General features: G+C 39.7%; 1 protein-coding gene across 1 annotated transcript; it reads right to left on the reverse strand.

The window, feature by feature from the left end:
• Window positions 1-10258: 10258 nt before the first annotated feature.
• si:ch211-262h13.5 (uncharacterized protein LOC571127 homolog) lies at window positions 10259-16203 on the reverse strand. Its single transcript, XM_068707692.1, has 7 exons — window positions 15896-16203; window positions 14684-14794; window positions 14128-14215; window positions 13150-13316; window positions 12568-12675; window positions 11929-12015; window positions 10259-10981 (listed from the first exon to the last, which is right to left on the reverse strand). The coding sequence occupies exons 1-7, from the start codon at window positions 16127-16129 to the stop codon at window positions 10484-10486; spliced, it is 1293 nt and encodes a 430-aa protein (XP_068563793.1). The 5' UTR covers window positions 16130-16203; the 3' UTR covers window positions 10259-10483.
• Between the last annotated feature and the right edge of the window lie 8398 nt (window positions 16204-24601).

Genomic DNA, 24601 nt, shown 5'->3' on the forward strand with positions numbered 1-24601 from the left:
TTTGAAGCTCTCTCCCGCCCTCTGTCGCACAAAGTGGTTCTGTGTTTCCAATATATAGATACAGCTCTTTAAACAACCGACCTTGCCATTTAAGAATTTGTACAAATAGGTTTATAAATAATACACTTTGCGAGGGGAAATTCCAAAAATCGCTTGTAAACATCAAGAGGTTAAAAGTCTCATCTCCAAAAGCACCCAACAGAGAATAGTTATATACAGTATATATATTATGAGGTATCTGTTGAATCCTGGACTATGTCAAAATCTGTTGAAGAAGATATTATGACATCTAAAGCTCGATAACAGCTACTGAGTTGACCATGTGGCAATATTGATTTTGTAAAATTATGTTTCCAAGATCAATAATGACCTATCAATCTCAACGTTTCTTGTTTGTTTTCCATTATACACTTTTTACACAACTGGTACACACAATAATTTACCACTATCTACAAGCCACATTTGCTCTCCTAACTTTACCAATGTTAATTGGTATTGTTAATTTACTCAATGTTAATTTGCCAGTCTAGGTTTGTATGAAAACTGAATAATGATCTCGTCAGGGGTTTGGGGTAAAAGTGTGGTATGTGAATGGATGTCTGGGCAGCACAACAACAGTGTCACAGCCTTTCACTTTGTTTCAAGATGGCTATTTTAGCCTTTTTCACTCATCTTTCAAACCACCTCGTCCTCTTTGTCAAAATTGTGTACTCTGCTGTCCCCAGAAGAGTTTCCACTGTCCTTTAAATGAAGACAGACTGCTGCTTCTTGACCTGCGGGCTTTGCTCTATCACGGCTATGTTTCATGTCCTGACGTATGGGTGTCATTTCTGTTTGTCATGGCTTTGGAGTGCACTTTGTCTGCTTATGTTTGCTGAGTGTTTTTTTATAGAGGGCAAGTTTCTGAAAAACACAGGGATACTTTGTTTATTGAAGATCATACTGAGTGACACTCCAGCCCCATGCGGGATGACTTATCACATCTCCACTGCTTCTCTCGTCTGTGTCCGTCTGCTCTTTCCAATAGCTCTTGTTTCTGTATAAATAAAGGCCTTCTCTGGGTGGCTGCAGGCTTTTCAAACTTTTCTTAGATGTCTGCACTTGTCTTTTGCCTCGATGCCATTTGACAAAGCGTCTGCCCTTTCTGTGATGAATCCTAATGAACCCCGACTTTTCCTCTGTTGTCTCTGTGTACGATGTTATACCTTGGAGTATTTGCCAAAACAATGATGATAGGACACAGATTGTGAAAAATATTTTCATTTCAAAGCTGAAACATTCCTCAAAAGATGTTTGTAGAAATTACAGATTTTGCTCAGATTCCTGGCAGATGAAGTTCATAACTGAATTGCCACATGCATGAATTAAACTGTATTAAAGACAGCAGTTTATTTGAGATTTTTCAATTTTTTTTGGACACAAAGGTTACAAAGTATACATTCGCACCAGCATATATGGCGTCCACAGTTTTTCAAAATTGGGTAACTTTGTTCAATTTGGGAGAGTGTACACATAAACAAATAAAAACATCAGACAGGGGGGGACGTGAGGGAGAATGGGATGAAGGTCGATGGGGCTTGCTAAGCTAAATCAACATTACAGGGTCATTCATTCATTCATTATTCCACAAAATCCGTTCGTAATGGTTTTACGTATCTCACCCACTTGTCCCAGAGTTGAATAAACACATTTCTCTGAAGGCGAAGGAAAAAAGTTATCATTTCCATAACATAGATGCCGTTTACTATATCTATCCACTCCTGTATCGTGGGGGGCTCAGGAAGCAGCCAGCGCCTTGTGAGCACTTTTTTACAAGCTGTTATTAAAATGCCAAACAGACCCCCTGTTTGGAAATCAAATTTTCCTAAGAATAATATAAAAAAAATTGCAGGGGCAGGTCAGTGTTAAGTATGCTTTTTAATGTTTTATGAAACTCTGCCCAGAAAGGTTGTATCACTGGACACTCCCAAAATACATGCCAGTGATTTGCTTCCCGAGCCCCACACCGTCTCCAACATGTAGCATCCCCGCCAGCAAAGCGTGCCTTCTGCTCCGGTGTAATAAAGAAACGAATAAAGAAACGAATAACACATTTCCACGCAAAATCCCGCCACATGTGAGAATTGGTGCGTTTCCATTGAAATTTACACACATCTAACCAGTTCTTGTTTGATATTGAGAGGTTACCTTCTCTTTCCCATTTTTCCTTAACATATACTACAGTGTGGGATTTTTTTGTCATAAGGCCTTTGTAGGATCTAGAGATAATCCCCTTATTTGAATCATTTTGGTAGGCACCGAGAAATATTCTCAGTATTGGGTCATCAAGGTCTGTTGTATTTCTAATGTTATGTTCAAAATGGTTGCGTAACTGGAGGTATCTAAACAAATCTGATTTTTCCAGAGAATATTTTTTCCTCAGGTGTCATATAGGCATCATACGGATCATAGGCACACCATTGAAGTATTTGTAGTTTATGATCTAGTTTATATTCTCCTATCGTCATGTTCCAGATTTTTAGATGGAATTTGATCCATGGATTTTGTAAATTGTCTATAAGTTTTCCCAAGTTTTTGTGGGCCAATACTGTATGAATTGGGGGATCATTCATAATAGAGAGTTCAATATCTTTCCACCTGGCACAATAACTTGGGGTACACATGTTAATTAAGGGTTTAATCTGAACAGCATAGAAGTAATCCTTAAAATTGGGTAGAGCCATTCTTCCTTCCTCTTTTGGGAGTTGTATAATTTTAAATTTAATCCTTGTTTTTTTCCCCTGCCAAATAAATCTTGAAAAGATTTGATCCAATTCAGAGAATTTTTTGGGGGGATTTCTACAGGAAGTGCTTGAAATAGGAACAGATATCGTGGGAGAATGTTAATTTTTACAGAGTCAATTCTATGGCTTAGTCCGAGGAAAGAAATAGAGTTCAATGTATCAATCAATGTATGTCATCTTAGTGCAAAAAGCAGTGGAGAAATCGGGCATCCCTGTCTTGTTCCGCACTCTAGTGTAATGGTCTCTGAGAGATACCCATTTATTTGTATCCAGGCCGATGGCTTGGCATATAGTGTACGAATGCCTTTAATAAAATTGTTGTGCATGCCAAATCTTTCAAGGACTTTATATAAGAAAGGCCAGCTCACTGAATCAAAGGCCTTCTCAGCATCTAGACTGACTAGGTAGGCTTCAAGATTATTCTTTTGGATGTGGTTTAGTATGTGCAGCGATCGCCTGATGTTATCGTGAGTTTGTCTTTGTGAGATAAAGCCAGTCTGCTCATTGTGTACAAGTCGAGGAAGGATCTTTTCCAGTCTTTTGGCAAGGATGGCTGTGTATAATTTGTAGTCAACATTCAACACCGAGATTGGTCTATACAATCCACATTCCACTTTATCTTTTCCTTCTTTGTGGATAACAGAGATCACTGCCTCGCTCCAAGATGGAGGCATTTTGGCATCTTTTAAAGTTATATTGCAGGTCCTAAGAAGGCTTGGTAATAGCTCAAATCGAAATTCCTTGTACCACTCTGAAGGAAGGCCATCCGGACCAGGTGACTTATTCGCTTTAAGCCTGGAGATGGCGCCGTTTAGTTCTGTCTCAGTTACCGTTGCTGTTAATATCTGATTTTGTTCTTCTGATAAAACAGGGAGGTTGAGGGAATTGAGGAATGCGTTAATTTGTTGCGCGCCCTATAGGTGTGGTTGTGTCTATAGAGATCTTGCTTATAATGTATAGTTTTAGAAACCGGATCCCTTTTGTATATTGTGTTATCCGCTCGTTGTTTTTGCAGCTTTCTCGCTAGACGTTTTGTTGATTCTGAGCCTGACTCATAATATTTCTGTTTTGTAAATATTTATTTTTAAATTTCCTGTGAGTATAATAGATTCATTTCGTTCCTGACTTTCTTAATTTTTGTCAACAAATTTGTATTTTGTTCTCTTTTATGCTGTGTCTCGAGATCCTTTAAGGCAGTGATTCTCAACTGGTGGGTCGCAGACCCGTTTTCAGTGGATCGCGGACCTTTTAATTTGAAGGGTATTTTTTTTTGCAGCGAAGTTATTCACACTCCTTAACAGTATTTGCCGTTAATGCCTTGTAATGCTAATACACACCCACCATTTCACATTATAGAAGAACATTACATTACATTACAGTCATTTAGCAGACGCTTTTATCCAAAGCGACTTACAATAAGTGCATTCAACATAGGTATTCAAGAGAACTAGTCACTCGAAGTCATAAGTACATCTTCTTTTCCAAACAAGCATCTAAGAGCATGAAGCAGAGCATAACTCAGAGCCAAAGTACAGTGCAGAAAAAAAGAAAAACAGTAAGTGCAAAAAAAAAAAGTAATACGAATACAATAAGTGCAACAAGCTAGTATGAGTACAATAAGTGCTAAGTGGAAGGCTCAGGGTAGCACTTCCCACAAAGTTTGTTTTCATGCTAATTGAGCGAAACGCAAGTACGACACCGACTACATGAGATATGGATTTTCTTACATTGAGGACAAAAGAGGGCAAAAACCTCAGTGTGTTTTGTGCAGCGAGGTTCTGGCACAAGAAAGCATGAAGCCGTCAAAACTGAAGCAGCATTTGTTGGATCAATCTGCAGCGGATATACTGAAAACTATACCTCTGTCAAATGACAGAGGTTTAGTAGGTAAAGTATAATATATACTATATATAGTAGGTAAAGTAGGAGAATTGAAGACATGTTGGATGACATCAAACAACAGACCACAGCTCGATATAAGGCAAGTGGTCATTTTGCATTACAAATGGACAAATCTACAGACGTAACAAACAAAGCAGTTTTACTTGTTTATGTGAAACATGTGTGGGACGGGGACATACAGGAACAATTTCTCTGCACATGAGAGCTCCTTACTAATACGATTAATAACATACCCTTGAAAACCCCATTCTCTTTAATTTGTCATGTTCTGATGGGGTGAAGTGTGTCTCTTGCAAGAGCACATTTGCCTTTTCCTTTTTGACAGTATTTGACTTCTCTTAGCTGGGTTTAAAATCCCTTTCACATTAATGAAATGACCCTAAGGACGTTCTTATTCATAGTTTCAAACATCGATAATCACAGATGGAACCTCTCCCAATATCCCTAATAACATAAAAGTTGTACAATGAAAACATCTCTCCTAAGGAACAAACACAGAACAAAGAACATGAAACAGCTTTTAACAGAAAATCACCGAAACGGTTTAGAACAGCTGTTTCTGATGTAGAGGCTTCAAATGAGCCTTAGAGGACTTTTGAAAGTCCGTGGGAAAGTCCCATGTCGCGTCAGTGGTGGGGCCCTAAAGTGTGGCCGCATGTTAGCCAAAATCCAGACAAAATAAAATAAAATAAACCATGGATAACAAGCTAATTAACAAGTCCTGACTGCTTTAATTAACCAGAAAATAAACCTGTAGGAGTAGTTGCCTATTTAGAACGTCAGGGCAGTCTCCGGGCAAACAACCAGAATAAGTATTACTCAGGAGTCTATTACAATGTATCTGCATTTGTGTGAAGAATCATCAGTGTCCTGTCGTGGGGGATCACCATCTGAATTCATGGAGTTTATCCTTGTATCGAGAGTGGCGGGGTTTTTCGGGTTGTGTACAGCCGTCCGCTGCACCGGGTTCCTGGTCTTCACTCCGGTCTTGCCTCTCCCGGCTACCTGCCAGGTAGACAGGAGCCGGACCTCATTTTGGTCCGGAGCAGCGGAGGACCTCACCACCGTCACTGGAAATCCTCGTGAAGCCATGTCTCTCGTTGCTTCTGCAGCATCCTGGAACAGCAGAGTGCCATTATCGTAGAAGACCTGCATCCTTTTAGGGTACGGTGTCTGAAACAGTTTTTCTTTCAGGACTTTTTTGGCTTCGGCGTATTCACCACGTTTCTTCAGCACTTTGTGTGGGACGTCATGGTCAACATAGAAGCGAACATTGTTGTAAGAGACTACCTTTTTCTGCTATGCTCTCTGGAGCACCTCTTCCTTTGTCCGGTATCTCCCGAACTTGACCACTATCGATCGGGGCTTTGCCTGCCTGTGGGCTTTGGGCTTTGGTGCCAGTGCTCGGTGTGCCCGTTCTATTCTGAGGTCTCTGTCACGGGGGAGGTCGAGTGTGTTTTTTAGCAGGTTATCCAGAAAGCCAGCCATGTCGGTGCCCTCTTTATCTTCAGGTATTCCGTAAATCCTTGAATGATCCCTACCCGCTCGGCCCTCCTGGTCTATCAGCCTGGCTTCCAGATTAGCTTGGCGCTGCATTAGCCGCTTAATTAGCATTGATGTTGCTTGAAGCACAGTCTCAGTTTCATCTATTCTCCACTCTGCCTTGCCCAGTCTGTTGTTTGCTCTCTTCAATTATTGTTTGTCAGTGAGTTGTACCGCGTTATCTTTTCTGAAGTCCCGAAGTACATTGAGAATGCTTCGCAGGCTAGCTTCGGAGCTATCCTCGCCATGTGCGTATGGGTTCGGAGAGCTGCCTCGGCTGTCTTGTCCCAGTTTGGGATCATATTCTGTCATGTTTGTGGTCGTCCTACTTCTAGTAATAACCCCTTTCTCCATTATTAAACAAAAGTTGCACTGGGATTGGCAAAACTACAGTTTTTTGGGGTTATTTCACAAAACCATCGGGGAGCCCGAGAATTAAGCTGTCATCCTTTCAATGGCGAACCGGAAGCCTCTTTAGACATTTTTAATAAGTTGTCAACAGATCAGATATCATCCTTTTTTTCAGTGAATGTATTTTGTTATGTCCTTGAAATATGTTTGAGCTCCCTCACAATACTTTTGCTTCCCTTCAAAGTACATTTTGCTTGTCTCACACAGGAATGTTTGCCTTCTTTTGCAGTTTACTCTTTGTGTTCCCATAAAATATGTTACGGCAAGATTAAAGAAACATTTTCTGAATGTATTTATTATTATAGCATAGTGTAATGTGAATTCTGTACATGGGTTGTAAGAAAAAATGTTTGGAGACAAAGAGGAGGAAGTCCTCATCTAGGCCTCTATTTATAAGGTGAGAGGTATTACCATAAGTGTAGTGAACCCCCACAAAAAGCCTGCAGTTTTGTTGAAAGATTGTAGAAAAGTATGAAAGTATAAAAGTATAACTGTTATAACCTGTAACCTTTTTGAATCAACGTACAACCATTGAACCTATAAACCTTTTTAATTTTTGATAGAAGTGATTAAACCTATAACTTGCTTTACTTTTTGATAGATATGATTAAACATATAAACTGCATATATGCCGTATATAAAGTAGTCACTCTAAACTTATACACTACTTCCTCGTCTGAACAGGATCAAACCAGTTACCTTCTGTGTCTGACTTAGAGAGAGGAGGTTTCATGTGAGTTACTCATTAGCCTGAAGGAGGTGCCAGCTTTTTAGCAGCATAAAAAGGAGCAGAGAATCTGTGAGTTTGGGCTTTTCCCCCCCAACTAGACTTAGGGGTCTTATCCCCCTTACAATAGAGGACAAGAAGACCCTTCTACTGTCTTACCCCCTTAGAAGTGGGGGCAGAAGACACTTAGGCTATCTTACCCACTTAGAAAAAAGAAGAAGAAAAAACTCACAGACAGAGCAAACGGAGAGAGCCTGCAAAACTCCAGCAAAAACATGCAGAGACTGCAGAGCAGAGCAGAGAGAAGAGAAAGGGGGAGATTTCTAGGATAGAGACTAGATATACCTCATAGCAAAATCAGTGAAAACTGATAAAGAGGCGAACTCCTTAAAGTAGGAGTGTTAGAATTAGTTAGTATTGTAGCACTATGACTGTTTCATTGAATTGAAATTGTTGTATGCGATTTTTGTGTGAAAAACTTAAATAAAAATACAGCCTTACATTTTGTAAGTGTCTGAAGCAAACAAAGTATTCTGGTCCTTTAAACAATGTAACCCTCTTCCCCTGTCCGTTGATGGTGTGATCAGAAGTGACGACTGAAGCATGCAGAGGAGCTTAAGGTAAGTACCCTGAGTGAAGACTGTAATGGTAATTTTTTACGTAGTATATATTTCTACTCAGTATATTGTATTCATGCATAAGTAATTTTGCTCTGGACTTTGTTGAACTTCACCGTGTCTCTGTTGTGCAGAAGAAGGATTCTCCCTTGCCTGTTCACATAGATAACTAACTGTGTTGTATGAGAATGTTCCATGCCAAGGCCTTTGGGCTGCTTGTTTTGGTTGCTGGCCGTTTGTTTTCACTTGTTGTTCCTATCAGTCTGAGACCAAAAGTCTGAAACCGAGATGTCTGTAACGTTGGCCATCGGCCCGCACCTTTGCTCATTCTGTATAAAGAAAGCTTGTTCACTTTTTTCGAGGTTCTTCCTCACTGAGACTGTACGCATTCTGTTGTAATGATTGAACCTTCTCTGCGCAGAGAATAAATACTTAAAAGACAACCTGGTTTTTGGTATTAAGTATTTCAGCATGAAAAGACTCACGCAAAGCGGGTATCGGATTTTTTTCCACCACAAGACTTGACAGTGTTAGTCATGAAATGGTGAGAATGTTCACAATAGGCAATATTAAAGTACAGACGAAGTACATAACTATTACATACAGGGTGCTAGGGTTGCATCCCATTGAGACCGCTTAGGGCATTAGCCGTAAAAGAATTAATCCGAAATCCTAACGATTTAGCTACGGGGTGAGATAAAAGGCCGAAGGTTTTGTTCCAACACCTCAAAAAGGAACGTATCAGGTGGGACAGCCGATGGAGTAACCACTGTGTTAGGTGAGAACGACTTCCCCGCCTAGAAACGGGGCAGGTGCCGCGCATGCTTCAGTTTCTACCAACAGGATCTTTTTTCTCTGTGTTATCTGGAACAAAGGAGTGGGCATGGGGCTTTAATGGACTTGCTTTTTGAGAATTGTTCAGGGAGTTCATGCTGTCCGAACATGTTGAGCCACACTGTGATGAATCACACTTGATGAACTTAAAAAGCTCAGCATTCACTGAATTGACTTTTTCATTTGATGCCATTAACGCACGTGCGTTTCTCCACCTTTTGGCTTGTTTACATGTTGTACTCTTTCTTTGCTCGCACATTTCCGTGTAGAAGCCCAAGCCTTTAGAGCAGGGGTCTTCAACGTTTTTCAGGCCAAAGACCCCCAAACTGATAGAGAGATGGAGCAGGGACCCCCTACTATAGACAGTATATTGTATGAAATTGTGTTTTATATCAAACTGGGCCTAGTGCCATGTAAACATACCTTGTTAATGTGCATTTAATATTAAGCAATTCAAATAATACACAGGTTAATATATTCATGTTTTTATTTTAAACATGTGCAAGGTGAGTAGGGTGGCCGTGCCACTGCCATTTAGAAACATACCTTGCATGATAATCATGCATACAAGCTATTCAAATTGACGTTTTTATTTTAAACATAAATGTAGAAATGAAAATGAGTGATGGAGTATTAGTACCACTGCCATGCATAAACATACCTGTTATCTTGCATACAATACTGAACTATTAAAATAATGGACAGATTCATGTTTGGAAGAAAAAAAGAAGAAATTGTCTAATCAACCAAAAATTTCACGGAGCCCCTAGGGGTCGCGGAGCCCCCTGTTGAAGACCTCTGCTTCAGAGGTTACTTTAATGTTTATGTTTGCTGACTGCGTTTCAACATCTTTGGCCTTGACATCAGATATTTTTAACGTTTCTTCTAAACTGCTTGTTGGCCACCAATCAAAATCCACAATCGAACATGATTGTATATAAAAAGGCACCAAAAACAAACAGCAAATATGATTGCTGGCCGATCAGATCCAATTCATCACACAAAGACACACACTGAAGTCGTGTTTTTTTATCAATGAAAGAGGCCCATAGTGGTGCAAATGCAGTAATGACGGTCAACCCTGTTCTTAAATATGAATTCATTAAACTGGTGCAGCAAAATTCACTCACCAAATACATGACTATAGCTGACAAAACCTGCCGACGACACCCGTGCATCTAAACATTTTAGTGCTGCAACTAAATTAAATGAATCGAATAAACACATTTGTGACAGTGATGTGTTTGAAAGTCTGTAAATGTCTATAAATTACATTAAACTTTAGTTACTTTAAAAAAGTTCAATTAATCAATGTTGAAGCTCTTAAAAAAATCTGCTCCAAAATCAAAGTTTTATGGCCATTTTATCGCCAAAATAGATACCCTAAGTATTGTCAGACTGTTAGTTTAAGTATTTAAGTTCATCAAGCAGTTGACAGAAGATTCAAACCAAGATTTATTCAAAAAGTTATTCAAATAGTAAATCCATTTTCAAATACATATGGTTTAAGCCTTTTGGCTGCTTTGAGAGCACTATTACAACAGCAGCAGAGAAGTAATTTCAGGACCAATGAAAAGAGATAGTATTCCTCTCATTAGCACAAATGATTACAAGCCTCCAGTGACAGGGAGCAGTTTAACGGTCCACCCCCTCACTGGCAGCACTAGTTAAACTGTGGTGTATCGAGCCGGACCAGGACAGGAGCGGAAAGGAGAGGGCCCACTGGGGAAATCAGACAGGAAAGTGGGGTTGTGAGAGGGGGAATTCTCCATCAAGGCCTGCCGTTTCTTGCGGTTACGCCTCTGGTAGCGGAAGTTAAAGGGGGGTCGCAGTGCTACAGGCCCTCCGATCTCTTCAGAGGATGAAGCAAAAGGATCAGCACCTGGAGGCCGCTGTTGCTGGTTTACTAGATGTTCATCTGACTCACTGGAAGATGAGGTGAGGGGGTTAGAGGGGTTAACCACAACAGGAGGGTCAAAGGGCACAGGAAGAATGGGCGTTGGGTCAAACAGTTCTGGTTGAACAGCAGGGGACGATGTAGGGTCAGAGGGAACAGGCAAAGGATCATTCCCTGGGTCTTTGATCAGAGTCGGGAAGGTTGGGATCGCAGGGTCCTGAGGGAAGTCGTGACCCTGAGGCTGCACTGGTCTGAGGATGTCCACATTCTGTAGACGAAGAGACGAGATCACACTAAACTGATATTTGCCAAACTCACTCTTGCTGGCTGCAAAACGAGTCTCAGTCACGCAATATTACATTACACACCACAGCTCTAAAAAGGAGTGAGAAGACAACATAATTATAGCACAGAACCATCCAATTTTAAATCTCACACATCAGTTTAAACACACACAAGCACAGCATACATTTGAAGACACCACACAAGATATGACAGAATAATTACATGGCCAGTGGCAATCATTCAGAAAGTTGAATTATAATTTTAAAGGGTACTTTAGTAAAACCTGAAACAAAACAGCATAACACATTCATCAAATATTGCCCAGGCAGTGGGTTATAATGTTCCTAACTGCAGTACCATATAGTGAAGTGACTGGCACTTCATAATACATTTTGCTGATTTTTTCCACTTGACTGACTTACATTGTTTAATTCACTTGAATGTTCTGTTCTTTTTTGGGGTGTACATGTTTCTGCTATGAGTGTAAAATCTCTCTGCTGGTGATTTCCTGTATTTAATTTACTGTCAAGGAGAATCTAAATAATTGTATTTGGTAGTCTTTGAGTCAGATTTCACATTAGGTCAAAGCATCCTTATGAATCTGATTTACTTTGTGTGTTGGTAAGAAAGAACATGAAAGCTCGGAAAACTTTAGTAATATGTTAGCATGCAAGAAGAAAATTGGATGGAGTTTTAATTGTTTTACGTTATCATCCCCATTTTGGACATATTGATCATGTAGGCCTATTTGTTGTAACTTTGTCACACTTAAGAAATGATAGTTGCCACTTTGGCTTAATTCACTCAGAGATAAGTATTGGTCCAAAACATATTTATGACCATTATGCACCACGGAAAATACCTTGTACATGAATGTTACAAATATTTTTTCTGATTTTGATGGTAAATATTTTCAACAGCTTCCTGTACCTGCGCTTTGAACATCTCACAGGACACCTGGACATCAGGATTGACTTTCAAGTGTCCGTGCACAGATCCTGCACAAAAACCTGCAGTCTGAGAGAGACATTTTATTAATTTATTTTAAGATACTGGGTCACACTCAGAAAAAACAAACAAAAGGATAGAGCAGGGAGGGAACAAATGTAAATAATAATAACATAATAAATTAAAAAAGGAGGAGAAGACCTGTCAGGCTTGTTTGATAAAATAATCAATAACTGCAGCCTTTTAGCGGTTAAAATTAGACATAAATCTGTCATTCCATCAAGTAATACTTCCAGGAGCTGCGTCAGTGATAGTAAACCATATGCTGGCTGATTGATGTGTATTTAAGTTTTTTAAACAACATTAATTAGCGTCATAACAGTGTCAGATTGTCCACACAGAAATCCATTCTTTTAATTAATGGAGCACCTTCAGACAATGTTATTGTACTTTGAAGAATCATTTCTGTGTCCAAATCAGGATTAGAATGATACGCAACTCTGGTTTTCATGTGGATTTTTAACTATCAGAGTGTAATACTAATTTAGCATTTTACTTGTCTAATATGGTATGTGTATTGTGATGAGTTAATGTCTTATTTTCACTCTCTGTGTTGAGTACCTCTGTGTCAGACTCGAGTGTCAGCCGCTGGCAGGTGCCTCTTTCTGTCACTCCCTCTGGACACTCTTGGACTATGTACTCCACAAAGCTGGCTTTCACAGGTGCAACCTTAAATATATAAAATAACATAATAAGAAAAGGGAAAATTGCACAAATAAACAAAGGCAGATACTTGATATGGTTGCTGTATGTAAAGGCTATCATCTTGGTTTTAGAGCACCAAAAATGTTACCTAAGGGGAATTAAATAGCAATATTCTAAGCTTTCATCCCCAAGCGAACTATTCAGTTTCTCATTTTCTCCTCAAACAACACCCTGGCCAGATAGCAAGGCCTAAAGTGCCTTCAGTAATATTTTTCAACCTTGCCGACTCTTGTATCATTATGGTATTTGTGCAGTAAAGGTACTCATCTGGCACACAGAGGCCCAAAGGTGCACTGTGCCATCTGCTCATGTACACCCAGAGATTTTTCTTGAGTGTCATTTCCTAATAGACGTAACATTCAACACGTTGTTGTGTAATGAAATCAGCCCCAGAGCTTTGTTTGTCCAATCAGAGTTAATAACTGGGGTCTCCGGTACCTGCGCTGCAGCTCTGGTGATCTTCTTCACTCCGAGCCCTGCACCCACTGGTGACTGTCTCTTGTAGGACGCCAGAGTGACCTGAGCAGCAGTCACAGCCTGTGGGCTCTCCACTGGGAGCAGGGTGGGGCAGGTTGGACAGGTCTGCTGGAGCTTCTCTGGGGGATCTACAGGGACCAGACACAGAGAATATAATATAACATTTGTACTGAATTGCAACAATAATTGGGTGCAGAATTTGTTGGGCAGAAACGCATGGACAATGAATACAAGCAGTTATTAGAAGTGTTAAGTAAAAGCAGTATGAGCAATAAACATGTTCAGGAACATCTTTTGTTAAAGCCCAAATGCAAATGTAGTAATACAGGTGTTTATACTGATATAACATGATGGGAAAAACAACTTACGGCATTGAGATTCCTCAGAAATATATACAGTATATATATACTGTATATATAGCTTTACAGTTTGAGCAGAGGTCTAAACAGTCAAATTAACTTAAACCTTTGTGCAGGTTCTCAAGGCCTTTATGTGATATAAGAAGTACATCTGAATAATAGTTTGAGTTTAGGGTAATAGATTTCTCATGCCTGATAATTACATTTGTCATAGTGAGGAATGCCCAGGTGTAAGGTGTTCCATTTGTGCCAGTAAGCCATTATTAATGTTGTTAGTTATACCTCTCTTGTCTACATAGAGAAATGTCAACTCATAGATGTTCTTATCTTTATGATAAGCCTTGCGCACTGAGCAATGTTACTATCACAAATATTACTTGTAGAGAAATTCAAACCAGCACCAGCTGTTGCAAGATCAGCGAGATGCAACATTCATTCTCTAAGATACAATATGTCATACATCACAGTATGATAATCCATATTTTCTGGTATCAAAGCTCCTTTTAATATTGTGTTGCAGAATTTTTATTGATACGTTTCAAGCACCTTGTATTCCATCTAACGATGTTGTCAGTGTTACCTGGGACAAGAGTGCAGTCGTAGCTGTACAGGTAGGAGTATCCCTCTGTTGTGTGGAGCATGGTGGTGTTACAGATGCCAGAGATTTGCTGAAAAGAATACAATAGAAAGAAACTCAAGTTGTACCAATAAATGCCGTTTTACATAGTTTTGGCAAAATGTGACATACCTAGAACAGTACATTAAATGTGTATGTGCTCTTGAGAGTGAGGGCATTTTTTCCCATCTTCCTTCTTCAATGGACTTTTTGATTAAGACCTTGGTTCCAAGGTTCAATGTTAGAATTAGGCCAACGTAAGGGTCAAAATTTAAGATTAGGGGCTACGCTGCAACAAATCCTCTTCTGCAAATGAGCAAAATATTATGTAGGATATATAGAAATGTGCTTGTATCAAAATCTAAACGATAAATTCAAGATAAAAGTGATAAGAGTGTTTTCAAGACATTGTGACTTAAACTGCCCTTTTTGCAATGTGAAGGGAAAGCATTATGTCAGCAAGAGATGTGTGTGTGTGTGTGTGTGTGTGTGTGTGTGTGTGTGTGTGTGTGTGTCCTACTGTTTCCATGAATGGTCTGACGTCACAGCGTTTCCATGGTTTTGGGCTGCCTATGTGACACTTGGTCTCCAGGACATCCAGATCCAGGTAATACACATTGCCTGCTGGGCCCTGACAGGCACAATGCAAACACAAGTAATGAGAGAGTGGAGGTACAACAACGCTGTGTTTCTCAGAATTTCCAACATTACTGTTATATGCGCCAATATTTTTATTCATGTAATAAATAGAAGCATTACACACGTTTTAGCATTTATCTGTGACTCAAATTTATTGCTTGGTCTTCTGTCAAGTACATTCATTTGTTCAGTTACATCTTTAAGGAACCATTTAGGAGGTGCTCTGTATAATTCCCCAGAATACTTTGGACAGTATTGATTTTAGCTGTAGCACTGAAAACAAATCTCAACAATTTGAGCAGGTGTAATGGCAGCCGTTACAGGTCATGAAGTTAAACTGAGACTCTTAAAACCTGATCCATCCCACAGCCGGGCTACGATAGCCTTCAGCAGCTGACAGCATGAAGTTCATTAAGCCTGTTGTGTAAGGTCTGTCTCAGCGGTCCTGGACTGAAATGACCTGGACTTTTATTAACAGTCACTTCAGTCCTAAAGGCCTTTTTTCATGAGGCGTGAAAGAGGGTGGCTTCTCATTTTATGACATAAAATTCTGTACATGAATTTTATTGTTACATTTATTATGAGCGACATACGGTGATGAGTCATTCACCACAAAGCGCAAACAACAAATATGTATTGTTGCTTTCATTCTTTAGTGTTTGCACACTAATATAATTGCTCCTATTTTTCACGTCTTTGATGTAGTTCAAGGGTTTCCAAACTAGGGTCTGGGGACCACAATAAGTCCTTGAAAAGGAGAGTTTAATTTCATTATCACTTCCCCAGAATGAGAATAAGCACATTGTAACAATGCAAGAGGGAGGTTTCTGATTAAAGTTTGACTGTGCACAGTCATTTGTAACAACAAAACACAAATCGTCTTAAATGGGATCCCACTGACATCAAGACTGGCCACGGTTGGTTAACTCTATCAGTGTGTGACTTCCTTTTTTTTGATATATCAGCCACAACAGAAGGAAAAACAACCATTCCAACACACTCCCCTTGTTAAACATGAACAAATCACCCACTGACAGAATATTACAACAACCCCAGGCAGGTTTTCCAACTGAGCATTTGTCTCTGCACTGACCTGAGCATGCAGGTGGACATTTGCAATGCGGTTGAGGGCAAACTTGTAGCCATCGGTGCGATCCTCATTGATGTAAGTGACAGCCAGACGAGACAGCTTCTCCACTGCTTTGTCATTACAGGGGATGGGAGCAAGTTCAATAGGCGACAGTGCAAAACCCTCACCGCACACACTCAGAGTGTGAATAGATAGCAGGGATAACACCACTAAAAATGTGCAGATAGATTTGTCCATGGTGGCAGAGGTTCCAGACAGCTGAAAGACAGAACTGGTTTAAAGGTAAGTTTGTTCTCTTGTGTTTGCGTTCAGTCCTTGCAGTGACTTTTGGAATGAAAACAGGACGGAGATGTTGAAATGATGCCAAGGACAAAGTTTATTTGATGTCAGAGGGCTGATACTTGTGAATGAATGTTCCAGTGGTTCATTCAACCTGGGGAACACTCTTTCCTATCCGACAAATAGATAATACATATGTTTATATGCATACAAAAACATGATTAAAGGCTATTTTATTCTCTGTTTAATCCTGATCTAAAGATGTATGTAGGGTATTTACGAGCCCTAGTTTAAATTATATTAATAATTAATAATAATTATTATAATAATAATCATTATAACTTATAACCAAAGATTTACATTGAGCCATATTTTGTGGCTGCAATATGAGCATCTCACCACAAGGGGCCACTGTGAGTCTGGTGTGCTGTACTGGAGGGAAATCTGGTAAAATTGTTGGTCCACCAGTCAGAACTGGGTTAATGATTCACTGTTACCCAGTGAATTGCTTTCCATATTAGACTTGCTGCTGTATTAGAACCTCGTAGTACTGATATTTGGGTTTTGTGTCTTGATTTTACTGAAACACAAATCAAAATTCAGATGGATGCTTAATCCGACTGAATTCACATCAGTATGGTAAATAAGCAATGGTAATTATTTCTGCTGTTCCAGTTCATTGTGTTATTTACAAAAATGAATTCAGATGAATTTCTTATGAATGGAATGTTCAGTATATATAGTTTTTATTTCAAAGCAGTTAACCAGGCTTGCCTGCGTGTGTTATGGGTGGGGTTCACACCCTTGGAGCAGTGAGATTGGCTCCATTGTCTGTGACTGCAGATGACACACACACACACACACACACACACACACACACACACACACACACACACACTATATCTCTATCAGCCATATTCGATTCATCAGAGTTTTTACACAGATTTTTTTTAAGTGTGAAACAAATTACATGTTTCACACATCTTTTCTGTGGACACTTGAAGGAAATACATTTATTTATTATTTTTTTATCAGATAGCAGCGTGGCTCCAGATATGGCAATGTTGGTTACTTGGTCCACCACTTACTTGAAAATCTACCAGATGAATTGTTGCTACATTCTGGTCCCTGCAGGATACATTTTAGTGACTTTGGTGATCACCTTATTTTTCTTGTGGCAGATCAAAGTTTTCACTAATTTAGTAAAACATCTCAACATCTACTATGGATTGGCACCAACATTTCTTACACATATTCATGGTTTCTAGACTATGTAATGGCTTTTGCCCAGACTTCTAGCGCCACCTGCAGGTTGATATTTTTAGCTCAGCGTAAAATATCTGAACTATCAGATGGATTGCCATGAAATTCGGTACATACATTCATGTTGTCATACGGATGAATTGTAAAAATGTAGGTGATTCCTGACCTTTTTTATAGCGCTATCTTAAGGTCAACATCGCAGCTTACCCAATACTTTGGATTATGACCAAATACCTGCAAATTTAATGATCAGCCTCAGCTGTAACCTACAGTACATTCTAGTATTTAAGTAATATTAAAAATCAAATTCAAGTTTAGTGAGTTCTTTTTGAAAGCATCTGTCCAGGGATAATCATTCAACCCATTTCAAATATTCCCTGAACCAGGTTCAGCTCTCAACAGAGGCTGGAGGAGGGAGAGACTCACTCAGCAGAACAAATTCTGCTAATAGAAGAAAAAAAGAGCTGCCTCAATGTTGTGTGTGAGTGTGTGTGTGTGTGTGTGTGTGTGTGTGTGTGTGCGAGTTTGTGCGTGATTTCATACAAGAGAATGTGCACCAGAGTATGTCTGTGTGCACATTTGACCGTGCACAGCCATGATTGCATGCGCCAATGTTACCGGCAGCTAGTTGTGTTGCAGCAGAAAGCAGAAGGAGTCTGTGGGGGAGAGATAAGAACGACGAGGCTGCTCCAAGGACTCGCTCTACCAGCACAACGCCAGACCCAAGTTAGACAAACCTCCTTTGATGCGAGTACAGAGTAATCTCCCCTTCTGCTCGCTGTAGTGATACCCAGGCCCAGATACGATGGGGCTGCTGCCTGACACTGGGGCTCCTGCTGTTCAACATCATACAGTGATGGGCCTGGGGTGAGAAGAGGACAGAAAATGTCAGTTTGATGTGGTCTAAATACTTTTTTTTAAAGGTTTCATTGGAGTTACTGTTCGTGTCAGTTTCCCTCTGACACGGTCTAAATGCTGTTTCAGGGAAGTTCATTAGTATTGTTTTCAGTGGAGAATTTCAGTGTAACATGGTCTAAATACGGTTTCACAGACATTGCCACCTTGCCAACAAGAAAACATTTCTAGGGGAAATACTGGCAGAAACCTCCTCCTGTGTAACATCACCTGCCAGTAGGATAGGAAAATAATTGGTTCTGTACTGCACTACACATTTAAGAAAAAAATAAGCCCCTTTTCTCCTCTTTCTCTTTCTAATGACATTCTACCTGTGTTTCTCAATCTGAGTGTTTACATGTTGCCTTTCATCACTACTTTGTCCACCCTCTCACAGATACGTGTGAATGAATAGACCAAAATTACAAGATGGCAGCCAGCCTTTATCTTTTGCAAATCATCCTCCTTATCACCATCTTGCATACTTTTATTCACACACACACACACACACAAACACACACACACACACACACACACACACACACACACACACACACACACACACACACACACACACACACACACACACACACACACACACACTATATCTTTGCCTTTGTCTTCTCTTTTCTCACTCTGGGTTCACTTGTTTTGTTTTTTTCTTTCACAAGATGCTGCTGGGATTTCTTTCTTATCTTATTGGTCACAGTCTACACAGAGAAAGGAAGACATTAGGATCGAGAGAGAGCAGGAAGAGGGATAATTCCCTCATTTAATTGGTTTCAAACTTTTTCTCCCCTGGAGGAGCTGCTTCCTACACTGTTGTGGCCAAAACATGGACATTGATGCTAAACCCATTAAATTTCACTGTAATTGGTCAAGCTATGAGCTCATGTTAACAAAGCTTTCACAGTTGATTGGCATTCTCTGCAGCAGTGGTCACAAATCCCTGTCATTTCAGCAGGATAAAGTAGTCAGCTTTAGACTCTTAATTTCCCTGTCATGTATTCAGCTTCTCTGACTGAAGCCACAGGAAGTAAATGAGAGCAGGACACCCCCACTGAAACATTAGTTGTGATACGAGGAGTTTTATGTTCCTATGCCTGCTGTATGTATTCTCAACAAGAGGAGAGACACAAGAATACTAAATTGCAAACCTTTGTCACTTAAATGTACATTTTAACTTAACATAATGGTTTTCTTTGTAATCATTTTGGATATTTTTGTATTTTAACGTTTTATGATTATTTGACTCTTGAATTGTAAACAGTTGAGCCCACCAAGGATGCTTCCTTTGTTGCAATAGTATAAAGTTAGCTAAAGTTAGCTAAACTTTCACGCATACTGCCTATCTCAAATCAAATCAAAATCATATTGCTTATGGATGAACTCTAAGGTTATAGTTATGACTCTAAATATAACTATTTTATCAAAACAATATCAAATTGTTTTTGGGTTTTGGATGTTCAAAATGGCACAGTTTCAAGGACCTGCAGCTATGATCCTACATTTCCTTATATTACTTTACATAATAGAAAATGACTCTATGTTTCTGTGCTTAATTATTATTATTATATTAACTTATTTTTTCTGAACTTAGATTATATTCTATTTAAATCTACAGGCTGCAGCTACTATTGTCTTTTGTCAAAGGTTCCTGCATTAAAGAGACAGCTACTTTTTTTAAGCAAAAAGCAGAAGCTGTTAAGACTAATTTGTTGAAAATGAATGAACATCGAGTTGAACGTTCACCCTTGTTTCATCACGGTTTTTGGTTGCCGCCAACTCCTGACAATTCTGCAAAACCCTGAGTTAGAATGCCAACAATTTAAACCAATACCAAATTTTAAAATCTTGCTTCTGCGATATCCTCATGGTTATTTCAATTGCATGTGTGTGACAGAACACAAACTTCAGTCACATGCAATAATGGCAGACTCGTTACTCAATCACCCACCTTTCCAACCTGCACACCCTTACAATCCGCCAATAAACATTTACAGTAGTGCACACTACTTGTATCACCACTAAACGCTGGTACTGGAGGAAATTGTGAGGTTCAGAATCATCCATTTTCTGTGATACAAATTAGAGTGAGAACAAGAGACTTGGAAAAACGGGGGACAGGGACACAGATGCGATGCATAGCCATTACAGTAAACAATGGTGAAAGCACAGTAGCAGTCGCAGAGAGAAAATACAGGGGAACATAGTCATGTCAGGGTGTATTATAGAGACCCAGAGCTGGGATGATGACGCACAGTGTGAGAGATCGGCTCAATCACTGAATGTGATTGAAGTACGTGTGGCACTCCAAAGTCTGGCCCTAGTGATGCATTGCCCACTCCTCATTTTACCTCCTCGGCCAACTCTAAGATGTTTCTCGACCAGTCACCTGCCACCCACTACCGGCTGGACGTCAGCACCAGTTATGCTGGCAAATAAAATAATTATTTGGCAGTTTATTTGTGGCTGTTTGGGAAATATCTTAGCCGGGACATGCTGTGTTTCAGGTGTCTGCATGCTCAAATGTGTTAGGATGCATGTGTTTATTTGTGTTTGAAGGCGTGTGTGCAAGTGTTTGTCTGCCTCTGAGTATCCATACACTCTTTTCTGTGTGTGTGTGTGTGTGTGTGTGTGTGTGTGTGTGTGTGTGTGCGTGTGCTCAAGTGTGTATAAGAAAGAGAGGGGTTAGGGAGAAGTCACTGAGTCAATGCATAACCTTGTCTAACCGACTGGGTATCAAACTCATGACAACTAAAACTTTTTCAGCCCTGAAGCCTATTTATACACCCATACAAGCCTCTTTGATGTCGGCACTTAAAAGCACCACTAACTCACCCTGGAGGAAGAGCCTGGCACACAGAGGATGCTCTGGATGTCTCAGCCTGTGTGTGTATGTGTGAGAATATGTGTATGTGTGAGAATATGTGCATGTGTGCGCGCATGTATGTGTGTATGTGCACGCTCCCCATCCGTGTTTAGCGTCTTGATGACTAACCATTTTTAAACTTTGATATTTCTAGACTTTACACCTCTCCTCCCTTTTATGTCCATCTGCTCCAACGTCTGAACGTCTGCAGTCTTTGTTTTGGGGGGAGATGTTTTAATAAGCTTTCACACGAATAAATTCTGCCAGGACATTTTAGCATCTCAGTTAAAAAAAGAAAATGACTCTTCAAGTCTAAACCTGAACTGCAATTTGACAGATTGTTGAGTAGATATATTGTACCTGTGTCTTTTCTGTCAACAAGCCACTGATCTGATAGCCTACATTGTAATTCTCAGACTGCCTTAGTCTACTTGGCTACTTGGCATATCCTTGGCATCACGCCATTTCAATTACCTTTTGCTTTAACTTTCCTTAGAGTAATCTTTTAATCTTACCGCTACCCACCTTAGTCTCTGCCCAGTCTTTGAAAATCACTTAGCATTTTTTTCTCTCTTTAATGTCCATCAAATATTGAATTTTTTCTTCTGTTTTCATGCTGTTTCGTGTCTTGCAGCAGCCTACTGCTGAGCAGAAGCCTATTAACAGTACTATTCTGTGACATTTTCATAAAAAAAAAAGCCAATTTTGACTATCAATTTTTGATTTCAACTTACATTCTAAGCATTTGTTGCATTTGCTGTCATAGAGGGATTTATTTAAACAAAAACTTTAGAACTAGAAGTGATATATTTTACATCTCCATTTTCTGGAAAAATACCATTCTTTAAATTTTGTGAATGCATGTGGGTGCCCACATGGGTGATGTGGTACACATGGTACATGGTTTCACCTATTCAACTTGTCAACAGGTGGTGGGAATGCATCAAAGAAAAGTAACAATGCATCACCAAAATGCAGGGATGACACAATAAAAGCTTGTTGGGACTGTGAGGCCCTTTAACAACATCACTGACGGGTGTGGTTGGAGGTGTGGTGTGTTGCACCTGTAACTACTTCCAATAGTGATGTCACAGGGTGAGTACAAACATATGACTGCAGTAAAGTGAGAAGTTACACTATTTGAGGTCAGCAAAAATAAAATTTTCAGCTGGTGTTCTGGTACAAAGTTGCTCTTTAAATTCAATAATCCAATTAATCAAATAAGAGGAAACTGATGAGTTAAAGATTTCTAAAACAAAAAACAAAAACTGTCACCAGCATTTAAGAACATAGCTCTCTTCACCTGAATTCCACCTGTCCTTCTATTCAGCTGCATTGATCCTGGTTCAATGTTTAAACGGAGATGACTGATTAAGGTAAAAAATTCAGGTCCTGGCACCACTCCCAGAATGTCTGTCTCTGTCTGACTACCACTCAATGCTTGGCTGCCTCTGACCAACTATCTGCCTGATTGTGCTCTCTCTCTCTCTCTCTCTCTCTCTCTCTCTGATCAGTGTTGCTTCCAGCCAGCGATAAAGAGGAAGTGTGAAAAGCTCATGCAGAGAGAGCAACCCCAGGAAATGCCAGCAAAAGAATGACTGAAACAAGGAAAGCATGTGTGCGTGACTTATTGTGTGTGTGTGTGTGTGTGTGTGTGTGTACATGCAGTTATGTGAGTGGAATTACGTGAGTGCATATGTGTGTGTGTGTGTGTGTGTGTGTGTGTGTGTGTGTGTTACATGTCATTCTCCACTCTCTTCAGTTTTCTACCTGTCTGATTATTTTCACTTGAATGGATAAGACCATCAGCCTGACAATGTTATAATGCATGGCATGAACTGTGGAAAACCTTGTTGTTTTAGTCAAAATTGGGCTGCTATGAATATGCGACAACTTCCATCAAATTACACAAGCTTGCTCACACACACACACACACAAAATCACTCCAAATATAGAACACACTTAAATTTAAGTGTGACATTTGCACGAGGCATTTCAGAGCCAAACATGAAATCCATTTTAAGACGTGTGTGCATGCCATGATAACACTGAAGTCGTTGTCCCTAGTCAGGATGCACATGAGCCGCATTCAGGAGACATGATGATGTAGTCATTTCAACCCTTAAATGCTGAAGAAGAGGAAATGGAGAGTTGTGCTCTCTCCCAATGATATTAAGCATTAATGGATAATACTTGCACGCACGCACGCACGCACGCGCACGCACGCACACGCACACGCACACGCACACACACACACTTCAGTGGCTCCTGAGAGGAACAGTTCTGCAGTTTTATCAACCCTGAAATGGGAAGCGGTTTGTGGTATTAAAAAGGAATATGTGACCGTGCCAAGCAAAAGGAGGCAAATAGGGTGTTGGTCAGGAGGAAGAGAGCAGAAAGGATAGTCCTTCAGGCGAACAGGGTCCCTGTAATCCTAATCAACTCTACCATGTAACATGATTCTGGTCCAGAGATGAGCCTCCCTTTGGCTGATGCCAAGAGAGTTGACTATCACTGAAAGAGGAAACGAAATGTCAACCAGAAGACTGCTTCAATGTAAAACATCAAGTACCTCACATCCTCCAATAACAAAAATGCTTTTCTACATCTGAAATAGTTCATAAACATACCAGCCTGACATTTTAAAAGTTTTCTTTTTAATATTACCCTCAATGTTTATCACCATAGAAATACAAGAGTCTCCTGGATAATTAAGTGATAACATATTGACATCAGTTAAAATGATTTCACTTTTGTTGTTGATAAAACATAACTGTATCCGAAGTCAGTATCTTGTTCACTCATTCACTATTCCCATATACTATACTAGATACTTATAGTATATAGTAGTATAGTATAGTATAGTATAGTAAATTGACATTTGGTCATATATATATATATATATATATATATATATATATATATATATATATATATATATATATGTGTGTGTATATCTACCGTAGTGCAATAGTTTCACAAGTTGAATTAAAACCAGGACAGTGAATATAATGCTCTATAAAGTTAATAGAGATTGATTTTGGATTGATAGGGATAAGAGGCCAGTTGTAGGCGCTGATCAGAGCTGGAGCAAATTCACAACACTATAATGTTGCAATTAGAAAGCACTGCACAATAGTTGCTGAATTTATCCATTGACCAGCAAATGCTTGTTTTAATTAAAAGAGATGCAAAATGGCTGCTGCAGGTCATCCCATCAAAGTGTGACCACAGGTGAAGAAATAGGGCTGGTACATGATTTAAAGCATTTTTAATGAGCTCCAGCCATTATGTTTCTGCATGTATAATTATAGTGAATAATGCCATTGAACTGTACGGTTACCTCCCACTGTGGGTCCCTGTGTAGCCAGTCCCTTTGCTTTCGCATCAGGCTAGAGCTT

Source organism: Cebidichthys violaceus, unplaced genomic scaffold (genome assembly GCF_023349555.1).
Source record: "Cebidichthys violaceus isolate CVI_PGR_0920_01 unplaced genomic scaffold, fCebVio1.0.p SCAF_13, whole genome shotgun sequence".
Classification (NCBI taxonomy): domain Eukaryota; kingdom Metazoa; phylum Chordata; class Actinopteri; order Perciformes; family Stichaeidae; genus Cebidichthys; species Cebidichthys violaceus.